Source organism: Dicentrarchus labrax, unplaced genomic scaffold, assembly GCF_905237075.1.
Source record: "Dicentrarchus labrax unplaced genomic scaffold, dlabrax2021, whole genome shotgun sequence".
NCBI classification, from domain to species: Eukaryota; Metazoa; Chordata; class Actinopteri; family Moronidae; genus Dicentrarchus; species Dicentrarchus labrax.
Window position 1 is genome coordinate 21,161,621 of NW_026136701.1, and position 16,636 is coordinate 21,178,256.

Sequence of the window (16,636 nt, forward strand, 5' to 3'; positions counted from 1 at the left end):
CTAGAGATGTGGGTGTATGCTCTTAAATGATTAATTAATTAATTTTCTTAAAGCAGACAATCAGAGGTTAAACCCTCTGTGTGAATTTTAACTAGGGCTGCACAGTTAATTGAAATATTATCAATATGCAAATCTCAAGAGCTTTAATGTTTTGATAAAAGGTCAGATTTGGTGCCCTTGGTCGACACATTTTTAAGATTTAAGAAAACATGTTTGTTTAGTACATTGAAAATTAAATTTGTGATGCAAAAATGAACATTCCCACTTAATTGTGAATCGCGAAAATCTGTCAAAATAATCCCAAAATAAGATGTTTTACCATATCATGCAGCCCTACTTGTAAGAGTAGTATTTCCACTTTTACACTTAACGTCTGCTGCTTTACTTCAGGCAGTTAAATATTAGAAAACACAATAAATTACAAATAATACAGGATAAGTTTAAATTAATTATGCAATGTAGCAAGAACAGTTTGTAATATAAATGTTTTTGTTTAAAAAGAGAATAATTCCAAGTAAAGGCGACAGTATTGGAGAAAAACTACTCCGATATTTTTAAATAAAGTACAATTAGCATTATAATGTTGGATAATTCTTTATTTATTCATCAGTTAGATAAAAGTGGAGCTATTTCATGAGTGCCACAGATTTTGGCCCTAAGCGTTCATATTTAAGATGTTTACTGTTTAGAAATGAGTTTATAATTAACTGAGAGCGTCTAACTGTTGGAAGATAAACCTGTATTATCTAAATAGGATTATTCCCTTTCACGTTACGTTGTGTTGAATTTAAGCTGCGTCCTTTTAATGCTCGTGGACCCCTTCGACAGCATTCAGGTACCTATAGAAGTAAAAATAAGTAAACTTCGCCATCTTCAACCCCAACTGACGCTGACTCAAGTGACATCACTTGAGGACAGATTTCACGCAGCTCCCTCTGGAGCCACAACAGGCTTTCTATAACTCTGTCCACGAGTTATTGTCCTCCCAACTGTCCCTTGATTTTAATTTGAAACCTGAACAACCAGTTTGTGATGCAGGTTTTAGAGACGAGGACGCTCGATGTGTAATGTTTCAGCTTGTATTTCATAAACTGAATGAATCAGGATAAAGACTCCTCGTCCGCTTCTGCACAGCGAAGAATGCTATGATTGATGTATAAATGTTTTTCCCCCACCGGTGGTTTTGATACCATAATTACGCTACAAAGATTCACATTAGCCTGGCGAACTCACACACTGAGAAAGAGCAGGTGTGTTTACTCTCCACCCTCCCTGGATAATAGTGACTCATCATTTTGCACAGATCTCTAACACGTGCAACCACCCAGAGGTCTTTTTGTTTGGTCTAGAATATAGAATCAGTTATGACACAAGGTACAGGTAGACCTCGATTAATAGATAAATATATAGATATATATAAAATGCTCAAAAATATGATTCTTATTTGTGATATTGAACGAAAGTATGTGTGCAATAAATGCAGGTTACAGCTATGTTTTAAGAGACGTGCAAAAAATGGCCTCAGTGTTGCATTCTGGTACTTTTTCTGTTGACATTTAAAATCTACAGAGCATTTTACTTTTATAGAAACACTGTATTTTGTCTCTCACTGTTGCTTTTTGTACATATTTATATATATAAACACCTATTTTCCACCTTCTTGTATTGGCTCCCAACTTTTTTTTTTACTTTTCTATCACTAAAAGTGACATATTTAAAGTATATTTCATATTATAATAAATGCACATCATTAATAGCGAGAGAACAACTTAATAAACTGTTCAATGAACCCAAATAGTGAACGCAATAACTGCAGGAAGTTTGTGTAAAAACAAGCGATTTGGATGAATTTAGATGATTTCCTGTGAATATCGATCACAGATGAGTTTTCCTGATATTTTTGCACCTTTTAATACAATTCTCTGTCTGTATTATGTATATTTAACAATTGTTTATATTTAATAGGCTTCCTTATTGACTAATTCAGTGTTTTCTTCTCCCTGACACTCAATCGTTGTTCTCTTAACTGTTTTCTAATGCAGGACGAGACTGTTCGGCAGAGTGTGAAGGATTTGTATATATAGCTTGTGTTCATGTTTAGATCTTAAATAATAATTTAAACTTTCAATTTCAATTCAATTTCATGTAGTTTTCTTACATCAAATCCTGAGATACCTTCTACTGTATATACAGAAACCCTTATGGTCTATGTTGAATTCTAACCATCTTTGTTGTCTTTGTTTTTAAATGTTTATTTCTGTCTTCCTGTAAATTGTCCTGAAAACAACATAAAACCAAAGTTAAATTACTTCTACCCCTGTGTACATCTACTTGATTCTGAAAACAGTTTACATGTGGCTTCAGTAGAGCCCCAAACATTGAGGCAGCACTGGTTTTAATCCCACGCTTCCTGCTCTTAAACCTAAAAACTAGTGAGTACAAACATCCACAGCCAAGTGGCCCTCTCTGTCTACCACGGCCTCCACCTCAGTGGGCCCCTGAGCCATGATGAGTGATGTGGCGTCCCCTGGTGGGAAAATGTAAAGGCCTCTGTGTTGGCAGCTGACAGCCAGCAGCTGAGGGCCAGACTGCTATATTTACACATTCATACTTGTGCGATTAGTAAGCATTAAATCCAGTCAATGTATTTTTAATATTGAACTTTGCACATCAAAAATTTTACTGTAAAAGTTTTACAACAACAAAATATTAACATTTGACTATTAAAATATACGTTTTTTTGTTTATACGTAAATATTAATAAATATTATAAAGTCATTTTGTGTAATATTGCTTGTTCAGACTGTTCACTGATTATAAACAGACCCTAAGCATCATAAATGGTTTTAAAGTGATTATAGTTAATACTGTTTTATCTCATTGCGCAAACGTCTCTCCATAACTGAAACAGCTCAAGATCGGCTTCTTGTGGAAATATTTATTTTTTAAAATTCAAGTTCAGTATCTTCACATGTCAGCTTCTAAAATGCACACACACGACGATCCAGTTCATTCAACCACTTGTCCTCTTGAAGAACCTGAACACACATTTTAAGACAGCCTCCAAACCGAGGCCTCTACCTAAAATAAACGTTAACGACGAAATGTCGAAGCTTGTAGAATCTAAATGAGAGCAAGAAAATCTACTGTTTGGCATTACAGTCCCAGGATCACTGGGGTTTTTTTTTTTGGCAACTGTAGACTCATTCACTACCAAATAATTCCAATAACAAACAAAAAAGTGTTTGTGGCAAAAGACCCACGTATGTGTACTTTCAGATACCAAGAACCCAGACAGTCTCTCACTTGCACTTATATCAACTTGGCAGCATGCATGGTATTTATAAAAAAACACCACATAGCTCAAAAATAGAAATTGCACATTCGTCAGTAGGAGGTCCATCTGTGAACTGTCAGAACTGTCCCCGTGTGTGTGTGTGTGTGTGTGTGTGTGTGTGTGTGTGTGTGTGTGTGTGTGTGTGTGTGTGTGTGTGTGTGTGTGAGTGTGTTTGGTAATGAGGGTGAGTGCTGTCATGCGGTCATCTCCCCTTCTCTTCAGTCCTCCCCTCCTAGGTGGGTAAATGCCGTTTCAGGACATCCTTGGCATTGCCGGGCAACGTCTCGGGAAAGTTAACGTCAAACTCCACCACCAGATCCCCTCTCTGCTCCGGGTTTTTGGGTAAGGGGAGACCCTGTCCGGCGACAGTCTTTCTCATGCCGGGCTTGACGACGTCCGTGATCTTCATGTTGCACGTCTTCCCGTCTATCGTGGACACGGTGACCGAGCATCCGCACAGCGACTGCAAAGACAAGGGATGTGGAAGTCAGAGTGAGAAGAGGCAGCCCACACATGATCGACTGCAGGCGGAAATAACACAGGAGCGTCTTCATTGGCTGAGATTAAATTTATACGTGTGTAAACTAGAGCTTGTTAGAATAAATATCATGAAATGTGTTTCTCATATCAACATATTGCACAAAATGTATGCACATTCACATACACAAATAATCTATCTGAGGGTTAAATCAGCTGACTATCATCCATTATTATTTATTATAAAGCCTTCAGTGTGTAAAATAAAAACTAATCATTCTGTCATCAACAGCTTGTAAGCATTAACAATCATATGACAACATGTACAACAACAGGAAATGATACAATCCTGCTGACAGTTGATAAAGGATGGCATTGAATTGCTGCCCAGCTCTACTGTAAACACATTTACACTGTTTTAAAGCCAATACTGACATCTTTTGAGGCAATTCAGAAACTGTCACCATTATATAATCTGTTCACCAGAGAACACTAATAATTAAACAAGTGTCCAGCAAACATGGATTCTTGTAATATATAATATATTATTATTATATTCTTTACAACAAATACAACATATCTTTGGATTATCTGTATTGTAATTTCTTGTGTTGGTTATCGGCCATATCTAAACGATATATATATGTATATATATATCTATTCAATTCAATCAAATCCTAGCAGAGGTGATCTCAGGACACATTTTAAAATACAAAGTTTTAAAGAGACACAACCATCCCCAGCACTTGGCAGTAGCAAGGAAGTAAACGTCCTCTGAAGAGGCAGAAACCTGGAGCAGACCTCGGCTCTAGGTGGGCGGCAGTCTGCCTCGAACAGTCGGGGTTAGAGAAAGAGAGCGGGGGGTTTTCTGGGAGGGGTGGTAACTAAGCTAATATTGGCTGATATATTGGAGCGGCTCAAGTACACAGTGTTGCTCTGACTCGATTGTCAGTACAGTCAAATGTCTCATGTTTGAAGATGTTTCATGTTGGTTTTGTGATGTTTTTGTATGTGATCTAACAGATTTTAGCCCTGTGCCAAAGACAAATTTTCCCTTCAGGGATAATAAAGTTGACTCTACTCTATTTTAGCTATAAATACCATTCGCTGCTTCCCATGATTTGAGGCGTGTGCTACTTGGTGGGCAGTAAATATCGAATTGGCCGTACTGTACCAGTAATCCAAACAGAAGTGACTCCAATCCAGCACAGCGTTGGTGGTATTTTTATTTACAGACCTACACGTTACCAAAGATTATAAGGAGTCTAGATAGTTGAACACTAAGCAAATTATATAACTATTGTGACTCACTTCAGGTCCTTTTAACATATTTTCTAGAGCTTTCAACCGCTATAGACCACATTAACAGTCTTCATCAGTGGATGGAGTTTGCTCAGCTGTCAGGGAGATGACTCACTGTCATCAGGTGATAACAGGTGTTCGTAATCTGTCTATTCAAAGATCATCTTAGGTGTCAGATATGATCCTAGAACTTTCTCCTGTCTTTCTCTGCTCTGGAAAAAGCTAGTCTTCATGTGCTTATGTTAATATTTGATCAAACTACTGTTTCCAACACACTCTGAGCAATGTGATTAGAAACATTTAATGGGATTAAAAGAGAGATCTTTTTCTGAGAGTAGGAGGAACCATATAAGTACATCTTTTCACTGAGTGTGTGGGCGGGTGCCGCCTCTCTACAGGGGAAGGGCAGTCTTAATGTTGATCATCTAGATTACATAAGTGCACAACCAAAGTGTGTGTGAGTGTGTGTAGTTCAGTACTACGCTCATTCAGGATGCCTGTGCTTTCCAGGGACAACAACTGTTGAGGCAGACTACCTACAGCTTATTGATTGTGACCAGGGCTTTGTTTTGGAGCCTCTGAGCTTTAAAGCAGCACTCTAAACTCAATGTGAGCTCGTTCTGACTCTGTGACTAATCCATCTATCCGACTCTATTAATACAGCTAATACTCAGTCAGAGAGGGAACCAAAACAGAGAAAGACTCACCTGCCGTAAGCTCACGCGCACAGGATACACAATGTTCGAGCCCTCCCGCCTAAAGTGAGGGTGTGGCTTATCCTTGATGACAAAAACAATGTCAGCAGGAATGGTATTGGGCGACTCGTCTCCCTCCCGCGGGAACGTGATCTTGGTTCCTTCTTTCCAGCCCCGCTTGATCTCGATAGTGAGAATCTTATCCTCGTTGCGCATGGTCCTGCCATCTGGATTTAGCCTTTTGCGAGAGATCTTCATCCTCTTGGTGCAGCCGTGGAAGACCTCCTCCAGGGAGACCCTCAGTTCGTGGATGATGGCCGGGTCCTGCTTCCGGCGCTGCTGACCCCCGGGGCCAACGTGGCCTTCCCGAGGGAACCCGTTCAGGTTGAAACTGGTGAAGGAGCCGAAGGGGTCGTTTCCGTCCACCTCCATGTCCTCGTCGTCTCTGCCGTTGGCTTTACGTCCGAAGAAGATCTCGAAGGGGTTTGATCCCCCGAAGAAAGTGGCGAAGGTGGCGTGAGGGTCCCCGTGGAAGGTGTAGGTGAAGGTGCTGCCTTGTCCGTCAGCAGTGGGCCCATTTCCTCCCTTGAGACCTGATGAGCAACAGAAACGATTCTTTTTAGTCATCCGAACATTGACACTCAGCAGTGAGAGAACTGTGGTGCCTACTTTCACAACAGAGATGCACGAACCTGCTCTTATTAGAGCTGCAACGAGTAGTTAACTAATCGATTAGACAATAGATGGTTGCAAATTCTCAAATGTGACACTTTTCAATGTCTTATGTCATCTAGTATGTTTCAGTTTTTTGAGTGTTGGTTGGATAAATCAAGACATCTGAAGATAGGCCAGCAGGCAACCTGTGGCTTCTCTTTAGCTGCTCTCCAGTGGCTCCTTGTGGCTTTGACAAAACATTATATAGGAAATGAATAACGGTTAGTTTCACATTCTCCAGTTGTATAAATGTGTAGACTTTACACAACAAATAATAAAAATAATAAAACATCTGGTGATCTTTCTTCTATATTTTGCAGAATCTCAACCTATCTTGAGTCTCTAACACTAGCTATGGCTTCCAAATCCAAACAAATAAAAGCCTTTGAGGAAAATACAGATTTTCATAGTAAGTAGACAGATTTGTTTGCTTTCACCAACCAATGCTGCTGGCTGGAAATTTGCATTATAAGGCTCAAAATATGTTTAGCAGCTCCAAACTGAAAATGGCTGTTGTGATAGTAAAGGTTGCTCACTCCTGCCACAGACTATTGTGATGGGTGTACTTAAATTAATTGAGTTTTTAGTACCTTAGCAACCCGTAGCATCATGTTTCCTACATAAAAAGGAATGAGTTCCACAAAGTGTGGTACAGACATTTTATATTTGGCGTAAATAGAGTGCTCTTTTTGAACCGGTGTATAAGTCGATAGCCTGAGTTGAGGCATCCAAAAGTGGATTAACTGATGGGGCTTTTTAAAGGACATTAAGGAACTTTGGTGGACAAATTCGGACAAAAAAAATCTCTTCCATTTGTTTTATATAATCAGATAATGAGTTTGTTTAATGTCTGTGTGGCCTGAGGCCTTTAGAAGGAGCCATTGCACATTTCCAGGTTCATACCTTCAGTCTGGGCTTCTACTAGCATACATTTACATGCTCTATTCTGGCACTTTCTGGAGATGTTCAACACGCCCTTTTCTACATTAAATGGTAAAAATAAGGTAAATTCCTGAAAAGCACAATAATGCCATCTATAGTTTTTGATAAATGGATGTAGAGATTATGTTTTTCCCCCCATCCTCACATCCAACATGCTTCCCACCCATAACCATCTGGACTGAAAATCAAACCTAACACTGTGGCTTAGGACATATTGTACAAAAAATGCTTTGACATAACAGAAATACTATATATTTTTGTTCGATTACAGCACCCACATTTAACTACAGTGACAGATGGCTTATAACTGCATGCACAGTGTTATAGCTCATCCTTACAATAAAAATGCACAGCACCAGTAATGTGCTGAACAGCTGTTTTTTTTTCTAGGCCTGCAGCTTGCAGTGGAGAGACTTGAATTAAAGCCAGCTGTGTGTTTAACATCCATCCATGCCCGGCTTTATAACGGGGGTTATAAAGGCGCATTAAAGGTAAATTTAAAAATAATAATAATAATAACACACACATTACCTTCCTCTCCATACTGATCATAAACTTCTCTTTTCTTCGGATCACTGAGGACTTCATATGCCTCGGCGATTTCCTTGAATTTCTCCTCGGCGGCTGCAGACTTGTTTTTGTCCGGGTGCCATTTCAGCGCCTGTTTTCTGTAAGCTTTCTTAATATCCTCGTCTGTGGCACCTTTGGAGATGCCCAACGTTTTATAGTAATCTTTGCCCATTTTTTTTAATTCAGGTTGCTAGGACCGAGAGAAAAAAATTAAAACGATGAAATGAAATAGCCCCCTTTTTGGAAGAAGAGCTGGTTCTGGTCGACGCAGGGAGAACCGGCCTCAGTCCGGACTAATGGACAGTAAGAAGCCGCAGACAGAGACACAGTGCGGGATGAAAACCATTTAGAGGCGGTTAGTCAACGCCGAGGACCTCCTGCTATTTATCCGTGACTGGATGACCCTCTTTAAATAGCCTCGGCTCCCTCTCCTGCATCCACAGCGCTACCGTCAAGTTCAACACGAGAAATAAATCTGGTTCCGGTGAGGTGTGTGTGTGTGTGTGTGTGTGTGTGTGTGTGTGTGTGTGTGTGTGTTAATTCTGCTTTTATTTTAATATAATTCCTTCATCTGCTCTTTTTAGTACGTGTCCTCATGGTCCTTGCATGAAAGCTGACCTTATTATAAGAACTAAATGATTTATTATGAAGTGAGAGAGAGGGAAAAAAGGTGCTGGTGGAATAAATAAATAAATAAATAAATAAATGTGCTTAAAGGCAAGGTATCTTATTGTGGTGGGTGGGTAAGAATGGACTTCAGAAGGAGCATCACTTATGGGTATGGGCGGATAAACCTGCTAGAGGGTCCTGGGGCAAAAATTAGCCTCTGCCCCCCCCCCCCAATATTAAATGAATAAATTAAGATTTTTGACTCACGCCTCTTTAAAATTGATGTTTTAAAGTTGTTTAAACTACAATTTACTTTAGAACATACTATTAACCTTCAACAGAGAGCACTGTTGAACTGAAACCTCCCATAAAGTCATTTAATTAAATAATTTATGTTCAAGGGAGACTATGACTAAGAAACACAAGGTGGCGGTTTAAAGATCTGAGAACCAGCAAGTGGTCTTTTGAGCTTTGATTATTGTGTTATATATATACTATTCCTAAGGTTGTGTAATTTAAAGTTTCCTTTCACTCAAAAATGTGTTTTCCTTCTTGTTCCTACAGCTGGATGTTGACTGTGCAGAATGATGTCTGTGCAGAGTTTGACTCTAGAAGGATGTTTTCACATTTATCTGCTGAAAGTGGAAAGTTTCTCTGAGCTCACTGGAAATCAATCAATCCTGGTCCAGTCTGCAACTCATACAAGTATGATGTAGAAACCTGAAGCCACCAATGCACAGACACAGAGAATGAGCTTTACAGTGAAGCAGGATACATCTTGAGTCCAGCAGGAAAACTTTAGAAAACAAACAAAATGTGTACATTCACAGACTCAGGAAGTGTTAATGAGTACTAGAGGACTTTTTATGGATTTTAATGGTAAAATTATACTTTTTCAGAAACATATCAGACACATATTTTTGTTCCAAGCTGATTATTGTATATATGTCTTAATACATATCTGAAGGGGGTCTTTAGCTTAAAGTCACAAAGATTCAATGTCCTTGTTTTGACAATGTAAGACATGTAATAAATGTCAACCTCATCCTGCCCCATCTCTCTCTCTCTCTCTCTCTCTCTCTCTCTCTCTCTCTCTCTCTCTCTCTCTGTTCACAATCTATAAATAAATAATGTATTAAAAGCATTGACAGTAGCCTATATATAATGTATTCAATTAATATAAAAGGCATTTTACACGTAGGATTATTATGAAGTCCTAACAATGAGTCACAAACAAAGCTTCACATTATCCTGTAACATATTTCAGATTCAGCGTCTAATAGCACTTAAAATATGGAAATTCAACCCCAGGAACAGATTTCTACCCCCAAAAAACAGATGAAAGAAATGTTGAATAATGAGCCCTTTATCTTTGTATGTCCTGGTCCATTATTGAATCCATATTTATGTGTTTTGATTTTCATCTTATATTATAGAGCCTATTTGACCGTGTTATGTGTATATTCACACCAAAAATGATCTGATTTATACAAAAAAATAAAAGTCAACAAAACAAATGTTAAATTTCAGACTCAGTGTATGTGTGTGTGTGTGTGTGTGTGTGTGTGTGTGTGTGTGTGTGTGTGTGTGTGTGTGTGTATAACCCTCTACCCCAGCATAGATTATCCAGATCATTCCCATTGTATCCTCTTACCTCAACACATGAAATCCTAAACATGGCAGTATATTTTTGCTTTAATTCAACACTGAGTACATTTTTATTTTCTGCTGTATTATTACAATCTCCAGCCTGAAACCTCTACCAGCAGGTCCACAAACACAATGCTGAGTGAAGAAGATGATGATGCTGTTGAGCTGTGGTCTCTTCTTGCAGCCACAGCGCCCCCTGCTGCAGCACAGAGGCAGTGCAGGTGTGTTAACGTTAATGCTGCATTGGCACTGAGCTCTGCCCATGAGTCAGCGTCGGAGCAGAGCTGCAGGTCAATGATTTCTGATTAATATCAATGTATTAGTTCTCTCCTCGAAAACACCTGCAGCGGACGAGACAGGCTGCTTTTCTCTCTTTATTTATTTTTTTGCAGCTTATTTTTTTATATTTGTTTTCTAAAACGAACCATGGATCAGTTTCGGGGTTTATTTGTTAAACTGGATCAAAACAATGATGGATTAATATCGGTGCAGGAGCTCCACAACGAGATGAGGAAGCATGGGGTCCTCTCAGCGGATGGCAAGGTCCAGGTAATGCTCTTAATAATCTGTCTTTCTTATATTGTAAACAACATATGGCCTGCTGAATGTGTACTGTATGTGCAGGGCTTTCATTTCATTCATTCATTTTCCTCCCTTTTAGAATATCATTGATTCTTATGACAGAGACAAAGATGGCCTGCTGGATTATAAAGAGTTCCTCAGCTACATGATGGACAGAGAGAGGAAATGGAAAATTTACTTCCATGACCTTGACAAGAACAAGTGTGGTGAGTGCTCAGAGCCTTACCTCTTATATATATATATGTATATATATGTATATGTGTATATCTAGTGCACTAGCTCTGTTGAATACATGCTATAAACACTATGTAATAAGTTTTGAATCTGTTTTTAAGCATTACACCTGCTATTCTCGCTTTCTCCTTTAAACACCATACTGCGTTTGATGTAGCTGATGAGTAGTCCTACCGGGGCATATTCTTTATAAACTACAACAAATGTTAATTCTTTGACAAAAAAATTTATTTTCAAGGTCAGGCAGGAAAAGGTAGACGTTGCATTAAACCTGTGGACCAGCGTGTGTGTAGCGGGTTGCATTTGTTTATTGTACACAGTAGATAATACACTGTACCATACTGACCCTTGTACTCATAGTGTTTGCATTATCACTTCCCAGAAAACCTTTAGCCCTGTCATCACTTGACACTTTGCAGAGTGTAACTGGAGGAACAAGTACCAGTATCTGTTTGTAATTTTGTGCATTTCTTCTCTGATCAGGAGTGATTGACCAGGAGGACATCATATGTTTGTTTAAGGAGTTAGGAGTGGTCATATCAAAGCCGAATGCAAAAAAAATTATTCAAATGTAAGATATATTTTTGCCCACTACCTCATGGATTCATTGTTGCATTTAAACAAACATTGAACACAGTTTAAAACACATTTCACACACATTAGTGCTTTCTAATCAGGTGTTATACTGTGAAGATGGCATCACTCTACAATAAGGTATACTAATATCTATATATAATATCTATTAATGCTTAAGAATCAGTGATACATATCATAATACAAGTAAAATACTGTCTGTAGAACCCTATATTAATAAGTAGAAATACACAGATATTATCTAACTACAGGCTTTAAGGCTTATCATTAGATGTAAACCCTTCATTAATGATCAATAATGACATTTTAAATCCTTTATTAGTATGCCTTTCTGTAAAGTGATGCTTTAGACACGGTTTATGACCAAACACACAGCTGGTTCTTCATTATAATGTGTGATGAAACCAACAGAGCATTGAGTATTGGCCACGGCTGTTGTTTTTTTATTGGGAACACCAGGATGGACAAGGACAGCTCGATGACAGTGGACTGGGGCGAGTTCCTGCACCACGTCATCCTCAACCCTGTGGACAACATCGGTGAGCTGGTGTCCTCGTGGAAACACAGCCTGGTAAGATCTTCTGGCAGCATCCCTCTGATGCTGTAACACTTCAGCAGAGCAGAGGTGTGCACTAAACTATGACTGTCCACTTGCAGAGTGAGTAATAACACACCGATAAAAAGGATGATAAATGTTGTTTTCTGTAGGTTTTCGATGTGGGTGAGAGTCGTGCAATGCCCATCGAGTTCCCTGAGGAGGCCTCTGGTTTTGGTGCATGGAGGACGTTTGTTCTCGCAGCCGGATTGGCTGACGCCGTGTCCCGAAGTGCGACGGCACCCATCGACCGCCTTAAAACACAACTTCAGGTCAGCTCCGCTATCAGCTGCTACTTTGTTAGTGAAATGCATGAGTGGACTACTTTAATTTGACTCATCTGATACATTTTTGAATGTGAGATCCCAAACAAATAGCCTACCTATATGGTGTTACTTTAACTTTTTAATGGTGCTAAATGGAAGTTAAAGGCACAAAGAAAACACCTCCAGGAAGGCATTCGTTTTTAGATGATTATAAAATTGTCTCAATTTAATAATGATGCCTCTATATGATCTTCATAAGCACATGAAAACATCAGCAAGAAGTTTGTTTCTATCTTCTTAATGCCTTTTACTGGGGCGGATTTGGTGGAATTTGCCTTTAAATCTATGAAACAATGTGGTAGAAACTCTCCCACCTTTGGCCGCCAGAATCCACAAAAATTGCCGCTTTGTAGGTTGTTTTTTTTTGCAGTTGAACAGAATCCATGGAAGCACAATGAGCTTCTCACATTGGACATAAAGCTTGGACGGGTCACATTAAAGTACCATTTTGTTTGAGCATTTAACATCTGATCTGATATTCTCTAATGTGGATTCTGTTCTTACACTTTCTCAGTAGGTAACTTTACAAACCCAAACAAACTTAAATCAAATAGCAAAGAATGAAAAGTGAAAAGTGTCTTGATCGTTGTAATAAATGATAATAAAAGACGAGTTGCTACAATAAAAAATAATAGCTGACCCTGTTTTACTTTATTGTGTCGGCGAGTAAAGACACCATGTTATCAGCCAGCCTACCTTGTTTTACATACTTTATCTGTTCCTGATACTGGAAGAGCATTAAATTGACTGCATGTGGAAATCATTAACTTGTATGAGAATGAGAACAGGCTAAAGGATTTATGAGTCTCGTCATAAGTTTTTAATGCTGTTTCAATAAGTCAACAACCTTTATACATTTAAAGTATCTCTAAGAAAGAGTTAAATCTACATAACTGGTAATATTTCTCTGTAGCTGATTTTGACATTTGTGGAAGTGAGAAGAGATTAACACAGAAGGTCTAACAGAATCACTACTGTCCTCCTTTAGTTTCACACTGGCGCTTTAAAGAAACACCCTTTTATTTTTCTAGCATCTGGCTATGAAAGTAATTCATATGAAAGTATATCCTGCATGCTCTGTAGGTTCACGGATCCAAGGCCTTCTCCCAAGGCTTCCAGGAGATGAAGGCAGGTGGTCTGCGGGCGATGTGGCAAGGCAACGCTGTCAACGTGCTCAAGGGAACGCCACAGTCGACGCTACAGTGTCTCATCTACGCCCAGGTGAGGCAAACAGTAGCAGACCGCCTCTCTCTGGTATGAATTATTGATGCACCGTTTCCTATTTCTAATTGATAAACGCACTCAGAGCTTCTCCACTTTGTCCAGATGAAGGTGTACACCCAAAACAGAACACAGGAGACTCTGACGGTGCAGCAGCGCTTTGGCCTGGGTTGTGTGTCCGGCGCCGTTGCCCACGCCGTCTTCTACCCTTTAGAGGTATCAGAGATCAGTGGCAGGTCTGAGTGCTTTAACATTTCTGTCCTGTCCTTTGCCGTAACATCTGAACATTGTTAAAATGTTTATTTTTTTAATGTCAGTGTGTTATTGCCAGATTAGTAATGATGCATAGGTTTAATTACTGCAAACACTAATATCGTGCACTTTGGTGCTTCCAGGAGTCCCCAGGAGGAAAAAGATTTAACAAATACCTGCACACTGTAAGCTCGATGTACAAACTGTACTCTTTCACTTTCACTTTCACTCAGAGGTGAAAAGTGCTGAATGTGAGATTTACACCCTGTTCTGCCCTTTCAAATACTTTCATGCTCACATTATAAGAAACTGAAATGTCTTTGCAACACCCTCAACTTCTTAAAGATGTTGCAAGGTGTTACAGGCCTTATAGCCATAAAGCTGTGCTGTAAAACAACAGATTTTTAGACCAAATCTGATGGGATGATCTCCTTGTTAACGCTCTCCTTTGTTTGCAGTAATAACACCAATGTCTCAAATGGCTGTGATAACGATTCATGTAATGAAGCAGCATATTATTATTATATATTATTAAATAAAGATGTTTGTGTGTGAACATGTGTTTCTATCAATAGAGCTTTTGTTTTTCTAATCTCTCTCCTCTTATCTCCCCCCCCCCTGCAGGTGTTGAAGGTGAGGTTGAACCTGCAGCAAGCTGGCACCTACAATGGCGTTGCGGCGTGCGCCCGATCTATTTACAGACACGAGTCGATGTCCTCCTTTTACAGAGGATTCAAGCCGAGCATCCTCTGCATGATCCCCTACGCGGGTGTGGAGTGTGCAGTTCATCAGGTGAGACAGAACGACGCTCAGAGATGATCGAATAAAATGAAAAAAAAAAATGTTCATGTGAAAGATGCTTTATTTTAACGATTTGCTTCTTATTGCAGTCGATCATGAACTGGGCGAAGAGCGATCCAGCCTACAACAGTGACTCCAAACTGTTTTTCTTCAGTTTTGTGGCCTTTGCTTCTGGACAAATGACCAGTTACCCGCTGGCAGTGATCCGCACTCAGCAGCAGGCACAAGGTAGACATCCTCGGATCGTCTGCGACACATTTCAGATTATTTTGAAACAGTTTTAAGATGTTTTCACTCATTTAAGCAATCTGTCTTGTTTTCCAGCCTTCAGCTCAGATTCACGTCCAGCTTCAGGTGTGTTACAGGGACTCGTAGGGATATACGAAAGACGTGGAATTAGAGGATATTACAATGGAATGGGAGCCAGCTTCGTCAGGGCGATTCCTTGTGCTCTGATAAACTACACTTTAACTAGAACGTTTGAAAATCTGTTTTCTTCAACAGAATCTTGAACGTAGTGAAGAGTTTTTCTTTCTTTCGAGTGCTGAACCGCTGCTTTGGGAACACAAAGAAAACCAAAACTGTGAACTCTTAATCATCCAAAAACAACTGGAAACCTTTAAACTAAAATGGCGCTGAGGGTCCAATCTGCAGAACTTAACTTATCATGTGATTCACGATACATCTGTAGTGTTTTTAATATATATTTTTTGGCATTATGCTTTGTTTTGGATAGTGACAGTATGAATGCAGTAAGGACTCAGCTGTGATATGTGGTACATGCTACAGTTTACTAACCAGGAGCATGTTGACGTCTTTTAAATACAGCAGACCTCACTTAGTGCTGATTAACCTGAAATTCACAATGTGACCGAATGTAATAATTGCCCCCTCTAACCCGGGCTGTGTAAATGAGGATGAGCTGTACAATAAAATCTTATTTCATAACAAGAATCTTCTTTTTTTTTATTTATATAAGTATTTGTTTCTTTTGTAATGAGCTGAACTGAATGTGTGCAAATATTTGTATTTAAACAAATCAAAGGCAGATGTTGGATTTTAAAGTGTTATGACTGTTTTTTTAAAAGGTATTTATTTATGTAACAAGTCACAGTTTATAGTAAGGCAGCACAACATTATAGGAGAAGTTATAAAGTTTAGACGAAAGCATGAAAAACATTACAAACTATTTCTTGTTAAAGAACGAGCTACAAAGGGGTATTATAATATATAATTATAAGTATATTTACTTAAGTACAATTTCCAGGTTTAGTTGAGTATTTTCCTTTTTACTCAACTACATTTCAGAGGGAAATATACTTTGATTGACTGTAGTTCCAAATAAAGGTTTTTAATACAAAATATGATGCATTGTTGTAGATTTAAATAATCTCTAACATTCAAAAACTAATTATAATCCAATAATATAACTCTGTCAGGGTCAACTCTGCTTTCGATTCTTTCTACATTTTGCTGCTAATATATTCCAACTCAACAGGCTTTTGGGAGTAATGGATTAAGTTACATAATCATTACAGTTACAGAAAGTAACATGTAATCAGATTACAGTTAGTAAAAATGGATTACAATTTCACAATACATCACAAGCAGAGGACACAATTTTCTTCAAACCTTTCCATTTTCTTCTCAAAGGTGACATTGTTCTGTCGTCTTACAGAATACACTTCTCATACCCAATACTTCTTATTAACATTTATTTCTGTTTTTATTTAGA

At 38.8% G+C, this 16,636-nt stretch overlaps 2 protein-coding genes across 2 annotated transcripts; one reads left to right on the forward strand and one right to left on the reverse strand.

Moving 5' to 3' along the window:
- Positions 1 to 2,923: 2,923 nt before the first annotated feature.
- dnajb4 (DnaJ heat shock protein family (Hsp40) member B4) lies at positions 2,924 to 8,484 on the reverse strand. The gene is made up of 3 exons (XM_051397498.1): positions 7,999 to 8,484; positions 5,824 to 6,404; positions 2,924 to 3,800 (listed from the first exon to the last, which is right to left on the reverse strand). Exons 1-3 carry the CDS (start codon positions 8,207 to 8,209, stop codon positions 3,570 to 3,572), a joined length of 1,023 nt encoding a protein of 340 aa, XP_051253458.1. The 5' UTR covers positions 8,210 to 8,484; the 3' UTR covers positions 2,924 to 3,569.
- A 2,040-nt stretch (positions 8,485 to 10,524) lies between these two features.
- slc25a24l (solute carrier family 25 member 24, like) lies at positions 10,525 to 15,855 on the forward strand. The gene is made up of 10 exons (XM_051397486.1): positions 10,525 to 10,845; positions 10,958 to 11,084; positions 11,596 to 11,683; positions 12,166 to 12,277; positions 12,415 to 12,573; positions 13,711 to 13,848; positions 13,954 to 14,064; positions 14,725 to 14,892; positions 14,991 to 15,129; positions 15,226 to 15,855. Exons 1-10 carry the CDS (start codon positions 10,723 to 10,725, stop codon positions 15,411 to 15,413), a joined length of 1,353 nt encoding a protein of 450 aa, XP_051253446.1. The 5' UTR covers positions 10,525 to 10,722; the 3' UTR covers positions 15,414 to 15,855.
- The last annotated feature ends 781 nt before the right edge of the window (positions 15,856 to 16,636 follow it).

What these genes read in the sequence shown, in the direction of transcription:
- slc25a24l (XM_051397486.1), top strand. Translation starts at nt 10,723, where the DNA reads ATGGATCAGTTTCGGGGTTTATTTGTTAAACTGGATCAAAACAATGAT. An exon ending in CAGCGGATGGCAAGGTCCAG is followed by an intron (nt 10,846 to 10,957) that starts GTAATGCTCTTA and finishes CCTCCCTTTTAG; the next exon opens with AATATCATTGATTCTTATGA. An exon ending in CCTTGACAAGAACAAGTGTG is followed by an intron (nt 11,085 to 11,595) that starts GTGAGTGCTCAG and finishes TTCTCTGATCAG; the next exon opens with GAGTGATTGACCAGGAGGAC.
- dnajb4 (XM_051397498.1), bottom strand. Translation starts at nt 8,209, where the DNA reads ATGGGCAAAGATTACTATAAAACGTTGGGCATCTCCAAAGGTGCCACA. An exon ending in TGATCAGTATGGAGAGGAAG is followed by an intron (nt 6,405 to 7,998) that starts GTAATGTGTGTG and finishes GTTGCTCATCAG; the next exon opens with GTCTCAAGGGAGGAAATGGG. An exon ending in TGCGCGTGAGCTTACGGCAG is followed by an intron (nt 3,801 to 5,823) that starts GTGAGTCTTTCT and finishes TTGTCTTTGCAG; the next exon opens with TCGCTGTGCGGATGCTCGGT.